This window comes from Chaetodon trifascialis, chromosome 20, assembly GCF_039877785.1.
Source record: "Chaetodon trifascialis isolate fChaTrf1 chromosome 20, fChaTrf1.hap1, whole genome shotgun sequence".
NCBI classification, from domain to species: domain Eukaryota; kingdom Metazoa; phylum Chordata; class Actinopteri; order Chaetodontiformes; family Chaetodontidae; genus Chaetodon; species Chaetodon trifascialis.
This window is the reverse complement of record NC_092075.1, coordinates 14,434,949-14,449,907: the sequence shown is the minus strand read 5'-3', so window position 1 is coordinate 14,449,907 and position 14,959 is coordinate 14,434,949. Positions and strand designations below refer to the sequence as shown.

At 43.1% G+C, this 14,959-nt stretch overlaps 1 protein-coding gene across 4 annotated transcripts in view; it reads left to right on the top strand.

The window, feature by feature from the left end:
• The window catches only part of palm2akap2 (PALM2 and AKAP2 fusion), a 79,208-nt gene that overhangs the window by 31,166 nt on the left and 33,083 nt on the right, over positions 1-14,959 (top strand). For all 4 annotated transcript variants that reach the window (XM_070988322.1, XM_070988320.1, XM_070988319.1 and 1 more), the window contains 4 exons: positions 8,247-8,361; positions 8,468-8,489; positions 9,461-9,586; positions 10,966-11,793. In XM_070988322.1, the coding sequence (XP_070844423.1) occupies positions 8,247-8,361; positions 8,468-8,489; positions 9,461-9,586; positions 10,966-11,793 (1,091 nt within the window). The remainder of the gene's footprint in view (positions 1-8,246; positions 8,362-8,467; positions 8,490-9,460; positions 9,587-10,965; positions 11,794-14,959) is intronic.

Genomic DNA, 14,959 nt, shown 5'->3' with positions numbered 1-14,959 from the left:
CAGCAAGATGAGCCTGCACATCGGCAATACTGCACTGTAGCTGCTGTAGGTCTAAATCCAGGCATGGAAGTAATTAATGCACTGTACAGTCTTCTAATTATGTAAAAGGAATAGTTTGACACTTTGGGTTAGCTAAGCTAACCAGCTGTTGGCTGTAGCATCATATTTTTGAGAGCAGTATTTATCTTCTCAACCAACTCTGAGCAGAAAAGCAAAGCAAATTATTCCTTTAAATCTGTTAGTTGCACATAGTCGCATATTCCCGCCTAGATGTCTTTTCTCTGTCCCTGATTGAGCGACTACGTGTGCTAAGAGTATTAGTCTTAACCTCACTGCTGAGTCCTGCTGCTGCGGCGACCTTATTTTTCTACGGGAGATCGATAATGTTTCATCTAATCTTGTCTAACTATCAATCAATTACCAGACCAGAAAACCTCTGTTCTAAACTGTGCTGAAGAGACACATGGAGTCTGGATGATGGATGAGGTCCTGCAGGCAGTCTGGCTGCAGAAAACTATACTTATTGCAACAAGCCCATTGAAGTGCCCTGTATCGTGTTACATAATGTTCTAAGAATATTTGTCTTTTGCCTCACAGTGGTGGGATGAGAGCACATCGTTTTAAATCGCCAGAGATGCGGTTCAGTTGTCTGGGGATGTAGTTTGTAGAGTATACCTGCCCTCATTTCTGCGCTCATCAACATTCCAAGAACTTTTTCAGCTCGAGCCCAATGCAACTACAGTGAAAACAAACTGCAGACACCGAAAACAAATCTGCTTCAAAGTCTAAAAGTAGTCCCGGAATGTGACATGGTTCAGACCAAGACACAGTTAGGATTAGCTGGACTTAAGAGCGTGGCACGACCATGATTCATGCTGGATATTTTCTGGAGATAAAATCTGATCCAACGCAGCCTCCTGTTTCTTTTTAGCCCTCAAATCCCAGTGTACTAAAAACTTGGAGTAATAATGCAGTTAGTTCATGCTTCACCTCTTCAAAAACCAAAAACATTTAGCATTTGGTGTCTATCTTGATGTCAAAACAAATCTTTTCAAGCAAAATGGGTTGTGTACACAGAGGAATGAAAGGGTACTCCGTCACGGCCATTTGTTTGTCCTTAAGGGACACTGGAGTGTTGGTGATCTGGCTTTTATCCTTGCACACTCTCCTTTTTCCTTCTTGTAATTGAAGCCTATTAAACTGCTGCTCTCATTTAAAGGTAGTTCAAATGAGTAAATGATGGACAACTTTTTCTCCGGTATACAAATGATTTTTTACTAACAGAGCCTGGACTGTATTTTACCCTTCAGGTGCTTTAATTTGAAGCTATATACATGTTTGTTATTGTCAACAACATATTATGATTGTGGCATTCTCGGTGTAAAATGATTAATTGATTGACAGATATTAAGATTTGCTGCTTTTATTGTATTATATTTATTTCATGTTCTTGTAAACTGAATATCTTGTGGTCATTGGCTGTTGGTCAGTCAAAGCCAGACATTTTCAAGACTTGTATGCGACCTCAACTCTGAAATTTCATACAGCCTCATCCTTCCAAGCTCTTCTGACCACTAATATGAATTCAAAATCATTCATCTTTTAAAAGACGTGCGCTTCTTTCATCAGTCCCTCAGCCCCAGAGCGCACTCTACTGTGCTTTCAATGTTGTGAATTAAGGCCTTTTAGTATAATACAACACCGCTTCTCAAGGACAGAGTCAAAGACCGCTCTGTCAAAGCTCCTCAATCAATCAGACATTGAGATATTATTATTCAGATCGGTTATGAACACCTTCCCAAGTCCCTTCACTCAAAGGAACTAAAAGAAAACACAGTAGTGTCGGATATTATGATGGATTCACAGTTTAAGTACTACCTTAGTTGCATAAGTGCACATAATAACAGAGGTGAAACATGATAAAGTGCTTCTTCATTATAGTCTGTAAGTGCTGAGATTTACCTCACTGCTAAGTGGAATAGTGGACTTTAGCATTTATGTGACATTTATATGATCTGATGTAAATTGCAAGTGATATTTTTCATGTAACTTCTACTACTAATTCCAATGAAGTACTTCGGTGTGTGGTATATTTAGTATCCATTCTGCTTGCCCTGTCATGGTGCCTACAGCACAACCTGTAATTTGCCTTTGTGCACCCTTTAAACTGCAAACAATGGCACAGATGAAGACTTGGGACAGAGATAGAAGGAGATATATAACGTTGCTTTAATCTTGTGTGTGAATTTTAGCCCAAGGACAGTAAATCATTCATGAGAAAAGCAGAACAAAGGACTATCGTTCTTCACATCCTGTTTGTGATCTCGAAGACAGATCAACTCTCACGGTAGACACAGGAAGAAGCAGACTACCTGCATGACAGCACATAAATCTCTACCTGCGTCGAAGTGCCTGAGTGTACTAGTGGATGGTGAGGGACAGAGTTCAGACACATAATACAGCTTTGATCAGTGATGCAGGTTGTGCGCGTAGTAATAAAATAATAATAATATGTAAAATATTTTGTAGAGTGTGACAAAGCTGCCTTGCAAAGGAAAACAGATAAGAAGCTGTCTTGCTTTGTGGAGCACAAATGTTCAAATATCCACAGATGAGCTCTACCTTCATTTGAAGCCATTAATGCAATCGCATCTGTAAAAGGCCATTGATAGAATAAGTGGTGAAACATGAACCACACCACATTTATGAGCTGCATATAAATCTTTAAAAAGTGGTTCATGGCACATTATAATGTAGTTGCAAGCAGATATAATGACATTTTTGAAGGTATATTTCATATTAATGCAACTTTGTTTGACAATTATATTTTTGGTTTTTTTGCCTTGACTTATGGGTGTTGTTGAACATTATATATGCTTATAAATACATTATGGTGTGCTATAAACTATTTATTAGGAGTTTATATTCTGCTTATAAATGCGAGATAACTTATGAGCTACAATCTTTTTTGTTACATCTTAATAGGACAAAGGGTGGCAGGCTAAATGAGCAGTCAGCATTGAACAGCCCTATATAAATGTATACTCAGGCTACTTCTCTTTATGTGCTGCTTGGAAAAACTACAGCTCTGTGGCTTCGCCCACTGAGGCTTACCTCAGCCAATCAGATTTTTTTTTCACCCATCGAGCAGCTCTGCATCTTTGAAAGAAAAAGTCCAGAAGAACTGTACCTAGAAAGCAACATTGCTCCAGTCACACACAGCACACACACAGTATCATGTACAAATACACAATGTGGTCAGACCTCCTCTCTCGTACCCTCAGTCTGTTATTTCTTTTGTCTGTCTCTGTATCTCTGACAGCCTCTGTGTCGCATGCACACACACACACACACACACATATATCCACCACACATAAAACCAGATGTCTGTTCTTCCTCCTCCTGTATGATGTGGAAAGCAGTTGCTGCCCACCCAGGCGTATCCTTGGCAACTGGCCTGCGGTGAGTTGACAGGGCGGGACAGTGACATCACCGGGCTCTTTCAGGATTGCCACAGAGATAGCAACACTGCCAGACACAGAAATATAGAGAGAGGACGAGGGAGACGCCAAGGGGAGGGAGGGACAGTGCAAGGTTGTGGCCCCGTCTCACTCATGCACACTTGTACTTTTGTCCTTGTGAGTACACTCATAGAAAATGAAGACCTTAACCCCCCAACTGTAGCCTTGATACGTTCCACTTATCCTTAACATCACAGCTAAATGCCTAACCCTTTACTTTCCAAAAATGCCCCCGATCTATTGGCTAAAAACTATGTAACAAGTACACATACACACACGCACAGACATGAATGAACTACATAACCCTCTGTGCCATAAATACAATGTGAAATAGATGTCTGGTTTTAGTCTAGCCTTCTGTGTAGCACATTTTCTATGCACAGCCGTTTATACTGTATAGTATTTAATTATGTAACAGTGTACTTCACTGCAAGCTATAAAAAGACCCCGGCCTATATGAAGAATAAAGCAAGAAGAGGCATTGAAGTAAACTCTGGTAGGATGGCTAATAATGTCTTTAAGTGTGTCAGATTTGAAGACTATATTGTTAATAGGTTTTTATTTCCCCAACAGAGGAGTACCCACTGTAACAAACCTCGAAACTGAACAACGTCACCGCTTCATTTTTTACTTCATAACACAATGCTGTGCAGGAATATCTTTGGGAGATGAAAGTAGGAAATACTCTGATTTTAGCACATGAAAGGTCAGGAAACAAACCAGTTTCACCATGTTATTTCTCGGTCTGCGCCCACCCTTTTGGTGATGTTTGTGATCTGAACACTAGAGGGCGCCAGATACATGTATGACCAGCGTGATTCTCTTTGCTCATAAGCTTAAAACCTGCAAGGGTTGATGCATTCAAAGACACAGTGATCTAATCTAGTCTAATGGTACCGTAGGAAATATTGCCTTAAACTTAAATTGCCTAAAACTTTACTGGGATCATTTTTAGTTTGCAGTTTGCTGTAATGTTTTAGTAGATTGTATTATGATGTAAGCTTCCTACAATTTGTGAACTGTGGATGCTCAAAAAATTGTCTTCCTCCCTACATAACCACCCAGTCCTTACCTTCCTTACCACTGTTCTCCATATCCACCTCTTGCCTACCCTTCTTACTTACTGTCTCACCAACTATTTTTTACAGTGGATAAACTCATTAGGTGCCACAGACACAGTATGAGTCCCTGCAGGAGTATAACTGTGATATTAGAGTGGTTTTTCATTTGAGCTGACAGGGCCTACTCACAGAGAAGGTTTTAGATTATGTTAGATGGGATTTGGACAATTTATCCTCATGTTATCAGCAATTTCAAGAATTAATGCACAATACATGCCGTCAGGATGATGTGCCCCATGCATGAACATTTCTAACATTTGTTTTGTAAGACGGAGCTTATAATTCAGTGCTTGAAGTATTAGTGATGTCATAGGATGAGAAACCAGCATCTTTGACAAATCTCGCTTTTCGCCCATTTTGGCCAAGACCTCATGCAGCTTATAGGAAGCAGAGGTAAAAGCCATTTCCCAGCAGAAAGGGAAAATAGGAAATGAGACAGGGAGGAGCAGGGAAGAGAAGCCACATGAGAGGCAGCGGGGTACAGACATCTGCTACAGAGAGAAAAGACAAAGATGAGGGTAAAACAAGACCCAAGGAGTTCTCAGTCTCCAGCCCAATGGACACAGCTACTGACAAACACACAACACACGTGTGTGTGTTTGTGGTCCAAAGCACAGCACCTGTAGGTCTTTGTGGCTCAGTTCCATATTGAAGCTAACATGGTTTGCTAATGAGACAATAAATTCAGTTTATTCAAAGGATGTAATTTCACTATTGACATCCGCAGAGGTGAAGTAAAAGTGGGCGATACAACACAGCTAATGAGCTACAGTAGCTTCTTCCACTTTGGACTCTTCAGCTGTCTGTTCTACCAAAGGTCAGCACTTAAACGCAGCTTGCTATCGGTCATATTTATGCATCAAAGTTCAACAAAGCGGGGACATGAAAATTTAATATATCAGGGACAGGCAGTGCTTGTTAGCCTGATAGTCATGGATGCCATTAATGGCTGCCTGCAGAGTTTGGTGAGACTTGCTGCTGTTCTTTGGTTGATCGACAACTTTTAGCATCTGTTAGTGTTAATAATTGTTTTGCATATTGATTTAAACTCCTTCACTGTCTCCAGTTCAACAACACACAGCCGAAGTCTGCAGAGTTTTGTTTGTTTACTGGTAGATTAATTAGCCAATGTCATGATTTCAGAGGCCCTACTTCCATTACACATTGTGATGCAGTCCTTGCAGTTCAATCCAAGGTTGGGTGATTGTTTCTCATACCAGCAAGGCTGACTTAAATTAGGATGTACAGTCCAGCATTACTCTTTTTTATAAATAACTGCTGTCTAACTGCTGTGAAGACTCCTAGACCACAAAATGCAGGCAGTGACAGGTCCAATCATAAATATGGAGAAAATGCTTTAAAGCAAGAAAGTGCATAAACAAAATAAATGATTAAGCAGCCAAGTTCCTATCAAGGTCCAGTCCAGCACGAGCCTGATAAGCTGCATTATAATGGACAATACACTCTGACGGGCTCTCCTTCGAATTGACAGTGGTGTTGAAATAGCTTTCATGCACGTTGCTATATTTGTTACGTTCTTGCCACAATGAGAGACAATACACTGCTGTTTTTGAATATCCAGACCCCTGAAACATCTGAATTCAAGTAACACTGAACGACCCCGAACTGCAATTATTTTGATCCAGACAAAGGCAAGGTCACAGCCAGAAGAGGCCAATTTCATGATAAGAAGCTCTTGTGCTTTGTTCGGTTTTCAAATCCCATCCAAAGTAGTGTGTGATTAAGTTCAGCAGAGACAAACAACAGATTTGCATGACAGATGTAGCCAATAAAAGCTTTACTTTTTACTGCAGAACAGCTCTACTGCGGCTCCAACCCAACACACCACAGCCTCTGCAATGTGCACAGACTGCTCAATTAGACTGCCTTACTCAATAAAGGTTACACATGCTATGTACATGTAATATGCCATTTGGCTAAGGTTTGTGTGGGTGTCTAATAAAAGAAGAGGTCCACACAGCGATCAAAGCTTAGAAAACAATTATTTGTGGTGCCACAGCACAGTCTTCAAGTAGCAGTATAACATGCAAATATCACTGGGCTGGAGGTGAACTTGAATGAGTGCAGACTGTGGGGATTTGTTTAGTTCAGCCTCAATTATCAGAGACAAGGCACTACACTTTTTGGCAATCATTAAAGACACAATCCTTGATTTTGTTAGTGCCAGCAAATCCAAAAGCCATCCTCCCGGTTAAATGTTGATATTGTGAGAAGTCAACACACTTCACAGTTGAACTCGGTGGCGGTTCATTGTAAACAGAACAGTCAGGACAGCGAGCACTAGTGTTAGTTCATGGTCACTGATGCTGATGTGACGAGTGAGGCCTATTGATTCTGGAATACTGTGGGAAGTCCAGCTGTTCACGGGAATTTTATGAACCTTAATATCTCTTTTACACGCACATGCTTGCACACACTGACGCACAAATTCCTTGTGTCCCAGGGGAGTGTATTCTGAAGTGTTGTGAGTGCTGGCGGTCAGTGAGGAAGCAACCCTGGTCCTCCTCCCTGACCGCTTCCTAGTATTGTTGCTACATCCATCTCTGTCCATGTGAGTGTGTGTGTGTGTTTGTATGTGTGTGTGTTTGTGTATACATTGGCCTCTATAAGGTGCAGTTTTTCCAATGGTGCTGATACCTCAAGACTGTCCTCACTAGTAAAATTAAAATTGCAGGATGCATGAACATTTGGATGTTGGTAGCGAGATGCAACCATTACAAAATCTTTGGAAAGAGATTTGGGTGGAAGAGTACAAAGTGCATGACTTTGACAGTGGAGATAATGGTTCTCAATCTGTCCCCTACTGACAAATAGTTACTTTCATTGTGTGATCTTTTCATAACTCTTACCAATCCCTTTTTTGGTAGCCTAAACTTAGCCAGACCTGAATTATGGTAGCAACTGATCAGAAAACCATATTAGCCTTTATACTTTTTAATATACAGTGAGGCTACTTCAGCAGCTACTTTTCAAACCTTAAAGCACTGATAATTTGCATCAAACGCTGCTAAACTATGGTGCCCAATTGACTGTTAGACCATAACAAGCTGCTGGAGAACGTAAAGATTTGTCCATCAGGCAAAGCTCTGGGCCAGATGGCTGTACATTTTTCACTGATCCCTCTCCTCTGTCTGGTCATTTCATATGTTTGGACCATCTGGATTGCATCCAAATCAGAATTATAGACTTCAAAAGGCTGGTGTAAATGCACCCAAGAGGCGCTGACAACAGATTGAAACGGCCTAAACCAGGTGGTGTGGGGCACATTTAAACCAGATGTTATACTGTACAGTGCAGTGTGAATGTGAATGAAATCTCTCTCTCTCTCTCTCTGCAAGCCACATCCTGAAGAAGAAACATGTCTGGAGAGCATGCTTTGTTTCACAACCATTTAAATGCACTTGTATTTTTACCTAAAAGCATAGAGGGAAGCAATAGAGATCTAATCCTGCCCTCTCACAAAATCCTAATACTAACATTCAAGCTGTTTCCCCAGAGCACTTTTTCTGTTCAGGGCAATGAACTTGTAGATTCTTCAGCTTTTCCAATGTTATGACAGAAAATGTTTTCCTGTATTTTGCAGGCTGGAGTCTGAGATCGGTGCACTTGAGAGTGAAGAGTCTCAGATATCAGCTAAAGAGCAGGTTCTACGGGAACGCCTGAAAGAGACGGAGCGGTCGATAGAAGACCTGCAGAAGGTAATAATAGATAATAATGTAATAATACAATATGAAAATTAGTAACAGTGGTAGAAAATATCACTCTGCTATGACTCATATGGATTTTCCTCTGTCTCTCTTTCAGAGTCTGATGACCCAGGACGGAGGTACGAGCAATGACACACACACCCATACACACACACACAAACATGCACATGCACACACCAAAAATGCGCAGCCCTCATTGGGATGGTGTCCTCCTCTGAGTTATTGTCTTTTCCTAGCGGTGGGGTCCCTCTCTTTCTATTTCTATGTGTGTGTGTGTGTGTGTGTGTGTGTGTGTGTGTGTGTGTGTGTGTGTGTGTGTGTGTGTGTGTGTGTGTGCACATGCACGCGTCCATGTGTGGATAATAGTCTCGCTGAGGTAGGAGAGATGCAGGCCAGAGCAGGCTCTTGAATCTGCACGGACGCACACATAGACATATATATATATGCACACAAACACACATGCACTGAAACACACACACTCACACACACAGAACCCGGCTCAGCGAGACTATTGAAGCTCACACACACACAAGGCCATGACTCTGCAGCCTGCAGTCGCTGGCTTTATCCCCCTCTATTCACCATCAAGCCCTGTAAGCCCCTAAAGCTTTGTTCCTGCCATCACACACACACACACAGACACAAAAATAAAGCAGTAACAAATACACAAACACACACACACAAACACACGCGCGCACGCTTCTGCTGCATAAGCACTGAACCTCATGGGTGCTAGAGTTGCCGTGGACACAGAAACAGAGAGACGGGGAGAGATAGATGATGTGTGTGTGTGAATGTGTGTGAATGTGTGTGTGTTTGTGTTTGTGCAATAGGGGCGGGTAGGGTCACTCAGGGGTGTGGTCATTTTCTCTGTCAAGGGGCTGGGCTGCATATGTGTGTGTTTTTGTGTCAGGGTGTGGTTACACATCACTGAGGTATGTGTATGTGCACGTACCCAGCGTGCATGTGTGTGTAGTTCATTGTGTGCCTGCCGTATGAGTGTGTACGTGTGTATTTGTGGCTTTCCCTCACGGCCTCTAACGTCCCCCTGACCATGTGTCATTTCCCCTCCTGTGCTCCTGCTCACTAGATGCCACCGGCTGCATGTCCGCCCCTCTCTCGGACTGCTCGGACCCCAATCCTGACCACCTCGTCCTGGCCTCGCAGCCTCGGACCGGCCCACCTGCCTCTGGAGAGCACCCCATACCAAGACCTGGTAAGACAGAGGGAGGAGAGGAGGGTGAGGGAGGGGAGAGAAGATAGAGGGAGGGAGGGCGGGAGGGAGGACAGGAAGGTTTTGGGTCACAGCCAAGTTGGATTACCAGTACAAACTCACGCGCACATGGATGGTGGACAGGCACAGATACGCACACGTTCGCACAAATTCAGTCAAATCTCATATGGACTTCAACAGTTTCATATCCATGTGTGCTGAGAAACTCATAAACTCTGAAAACACACAACCACATATACTGAAAGCACATGGACATCAGGCACTGGAACAATATTTGAGTTGAATTTGGAGAATGTCTGTCTGTCTCCAAGTTCATGCCAGCAATAACTTTCATAAGACTACAATTCAAAGTAGTATTGAAATCATATCAATACTAGAAAAAGTATTAGCATTATTTTACTGTTAGTCTCCATGATAGTATTACTGCTGTGTGTGTTTGTGTGTGTGTATAGTGTAAGACTTAGTTCAGCATTAGCATTAGTTTTCTGTGATGCTTTATTGCAGTACTAGGTGTAGTAGCTTTAGTTGTGGTACTAGTGGGTTTAGGATAAGTAATAGTTTAACTCTCGACATTTGTATTAGTTTTTGTAAAAGCGTCGAGAAGAAAAATTTTAAGCTAGTCAAGTTAAGATCATTATCTCACATGTTCGTTTCATTGTGTTTAGTGCTGCTGACTTTGCAGCGGGGAATAGCGCTACAAAATAAAAGCTCAGCTTTTGGAGCAGTGTGATAAAGTTAGACAGTTGTGCTTGTAAAAGAAAGCTTTTACATCAAAAGACAAGTGTAAGAATACCAAAGCTCAGGTATGATAATTCTTCTTTCATTCTTTTACTTAATATTTACTCTGCCAAATTAACTGAAAACATACTTTACTGCAGAAGTAAATGTGTTTCTAATCACTATATGAAGTGCCCTTTGTCAAGACTGACTGAGAGAGGAGTAGCAATGAAATACTCACATATAAACGAAACACATATGAAATACCTTCTACAGTATAGCTGATTAGAGTAAGCACAGTGAGGGGAAGTTAGGTCTTTTTTCTAGATTACTCACTTACATATGTGGGCTGCATCTGCATATGTGGATTAAGTTCAGGTAATGTTTTGTCTTTTACTAATTGCATGTTTAGTAGTTTGAGTTAGAAACTCATTTTGCAAATACCAGTTTTTATCAGAGAACACTGTGTCCCCATCTTCACGCTATACTCCCTCCACCTTTTCCTCCCAACACCCCCCACCTCCTCCACTGGTCCCTCCCCACCCCTTCACTGGTCCTTCAAACCCCACTCCCTTCTGCATCATACCCCTCCCTCCTCCCTGTCTGTGCTCCCCTTCCTCCCTCCCTCCCTCCCCTCCTAACAGCAATGTTTGCCATGGAGATCAACGTTCAGCACGACCCGCAGACCGGCGAGCAGCGCATCCTGTCAGCCAACCGCGTGAGCCCGCTGGATGCGGCGTCGCGCGGCATCAAAGTCTACGACGATGGCCGAAAGGTGGTCTATGAGGTCACTTCCTCCGGGGGCGTGTCCACCACCACTGTAGAGAACGGCTGGAGCTCTGCACAAGTTGACCAGCTGGTCCAGCGAGCTGCCAGACCTGTTGTACAAGGAGGAGATGGTAACAGGGGTCATGTGACGGTGACCCCAGCTGCCGCGCAGGCCTACATTTCCCCAGCAGATGTCGATGATCTGTCTCCGCCCTCCTGCGCCCCACCATCCATCCCTTCAAGCCCACCAGCGCAGGTCACCCTCCAGAGGGAGACCCGGCTTGGCATGATGCCCCCCTCTGCTCCCGTTACAACCCAGCCCGGCTCCTCGTCCCACCCGGGCGCTGAGCTCACCTCACTGCCCCAAGCCAGCGCGGAGCACCCGGTCACCATGGTGTTCCTTGGCTACCAGGACGTTGAGGACATGAGCGAGAGCAGGCGGCTGCTAGGCTTTGATGGCGCCGTGAAGGCCGAGGTGGTCCTGATCGACGAAGATGACGAGAAATCGCTGAGGGAGAAGACGGTCACTGACCTATCCATCATCGACGGCACAGCGGCCGATCTCGTGTCAGGGCGGCCAGCCACATCTGAGGCCGTCAGCACGGAACTGTCATCTGACGGCCGTGAGCCTGACAGCGCCTCCTCGCCCCCTGCGAATCCTGAAGCCACCACGGCCCCCCCACCCGGCCTCACCCCTGCCACAGGTACAGACAAGAGGAAACGCTGCGAGTGCTGCATCCTCATGTGACTGAATCTTCTCCCTCTTCCACACCTTTATTATTACCCACATCACCCCTCTCTTCTCCTCTGTCTCTGGATGGTTACTAACAGAAGCCCTGCCTTCCTCCTCCTCCTCTGGACTCTGATCGGCTGGCACACACATGCACGCACACACGTTATTGTCTGACCTTTGACTTTTTACTCAGTTACATTATTACCTCTACATCTCTGCTCTTTCGTTACCCTCTCTGTCAACACGGAGCCTCTGCCTTCCCGCCTCCTTTCTCCTCAGACAACACAGCATATTTCATGAATTTAAATTAAGCACGACTGAATTAAAGATAAAACCGGACATGGAGAAATTTGATGTTTGTTGACAAACAGCTTAAACCAGGTTACATAAAATCACTCTCACTGGTCAATAAGACTTTACGGACAATCAGTCACATTGCCATGCTGTCAAACCAAGTGTGTCTGGCTCTAAGGACAATCAACCAGATTATCGCCTTTAATAAGCCAGTTTATGAAACATTCAAAGACACAGACATGGTCTCAGTTCTTTCTTAAATTTCTCTATTCATTCACTTCCCTGCATGGCAGATTCTCTCCTGCTGTCAGACACACATAAAGAACCACATACCCACCCTCTGAGCTCAAACAACCCTTCCCCTTCCCCTTCCTTGTACAGACTCTCTCTGGCCAGGGTGGAGAGGAGGGTACTCGTTGCCTTGGTTTCTTTATGTGCCTCTTCATTCTTCCACATTGATAGTCCTAACAAGCAAAATAGAGATAATTAGAAGTTCTCTTAGACTTTAATTTCAGTTTGCTGTTGTTATCTGAACATTTTTTTCCCTTTTGTTTTGAATCTTACAAGGCCATTGAATTGTTGAATTGTCACAAAACTCAGTTTCCATGGGACGCTGAGGTTTTTGACGCCATAGTTAGTAATAATGCGACTCTCTCTCCTCATCTCTTTCTCTCTCACTCTGTCAGTTTGTCCATTAACTCCAGCTGTTACACTGCTGAGGTCATTTCCTCCTATTCTAGTACTTCCTAACTCAGCAGCCAATAAGAAGCCGTGGAACACCTCCTGGCAGCCAGTAGGATACTTACAGCCAACTTTTCCTATAGAGCACAGGAAGCTAACGGCAGCTTAATGAGTACACTCTGGCAGCGAAGGAACACGTAATTTCCACCTATGAAAACAATCATGGGTTACCACTAACAGCCTGGGCACAAAGTTTTGAATAATGAGCATTAACAAGCACTATTGTATTACTAAATTACAACTATGACAGCTGTGCTCAAATGAGCTTTTAGAGAAAGTGCAATACATGTTCATCTTTTATGTCCATTAAATTTGCTTTGTCGCTGCAGAAGGCTGCCAGAGATCCATTATACTCTTCACTATTCAAAGAGACTGAAAACACTGCCAGCTCTTGCTGTAGTCACCAACCAGGCCCTCGTTTACAAGGGTGCTACAAATAATGTGGCCTGGGTGTCATTATAACATCATATATATTATGCTGTAGGGCATTTACTTGGCTGGCTTTCAGAAAAGCTCTCAGACGCATTAATCATCCTCATTCTGTTGAATGATAATGGATGCTCTGACAAAATCTTGCTTCATTTCAAGTGTCTTGGATGGTACACAGAATACAGAGGATGCTGATGCTCAGTGGGCATCTGTTGAATTGATTCGTGGAGAGTTAGTGACTACGCTTTGCCATTGTACACCACATAGAAACACCTTTTGTTAGAGTGAGATCAATAAAGCTGTGTGGGCCAGATATGTGATTGAAGAAGACATCCGCACATTTACAAAGAGGTTAGAGAGGTTCTTCAGATCTAAATAAAGTGATTTGGGCTTGTTTTGGTTGCTCTGGTGCAGGTAACTATAATGTCCTTGGTTCAAATCCAGCCTGGGTCTCAATATGATTAATTTGCTTTATTCATATGGGAAAATAAATCACCGCTTACTTAGACTGACCTGAAGAGCCTCAACAACCTTTTTTCAGAGTGCAGCACTCTTTCTTTCTTTCTCTTAAATCATTTATTTGACTGCTTTGGTGGTCCTGGCCATATGGTAAAGAACATTTCTGCACTGTGTACTAATAGTTGTAAAAAGAAGGAAGGCAACAGAAAGCATATTTCCAGCACTGAAAGGTCTCTGGGTGAATCGATTCTTTCCTTACACGGCGCTGCGCTCAGCTATACAATCCCACCTCTTAACTGTCCTGTCAGTGCACAACTGTAGTCGGCCTTCAAACGTACATGCTTTATTGTGATTGGCCACTGCTGCTGTCAGTCAGTCCCGCTGGCTGTGTGACCGGCCACCACCGGGCCCATCGGGGTCTAGTTTCCTGTGTAGATAAAGAATGTAAATATGCTCTATATTCTATTTAGTGATGATTTTATTTTCCACATCTATATAGAGATCTAGAGATAATTCTGATTATTATGGGTACTAGACATTGTTCTGATGTCCGACGATGCCATATCACGACTGTATGAGTGCACAAACGCGAGCTTTGTATATTTTCATTCTCTAACTCCACTGCTTTGCTGTGTGTAATCTCACTATTAACCCCTCACAACTTTTCCCTGTCTTCTGACCACCACCACCTTCTCTTGGCGGCTGCTACCATTCCCAGGCGTGTTGCGGTGGGCCTTGAAGGCATCTGAGGATCTGAAAACATTGTGCAGAGGCAGGATCTTTAAATAGCCATGTCACTGGGTGTGCATGATAGTCTATTAACTCCAAGTCACATTCAATTGGCATTACTGCTGACCATTCCCCAAGTTTTTACATTGATCCCATACAGGCAGCCATTGGTTTCATGTAAGGGAATTCATTACAGTTTTTATTTTAATCAAAGCTAATAAAGGTCAAAATTCATCAGCAAAATAACTACCGATAAAAGAGTAGCATGTTATCCTTTTCACCACGTCATGTTTATTCTATTTGTTCAGATTTACCACAGAGGATCTCATGAGGGGATAAAACACAGACGTGGTTCTTCTGAGCAGTTTGTCTCACTTATTTTCCCTTCTTAAACTTATTTGCAGCGAACAGACTGCATGGTTCATGTAGGCTGGGTCAATTCCTCACATTGTCCTGTTCAGTGTCCCAGACATTGGCCCAAACAT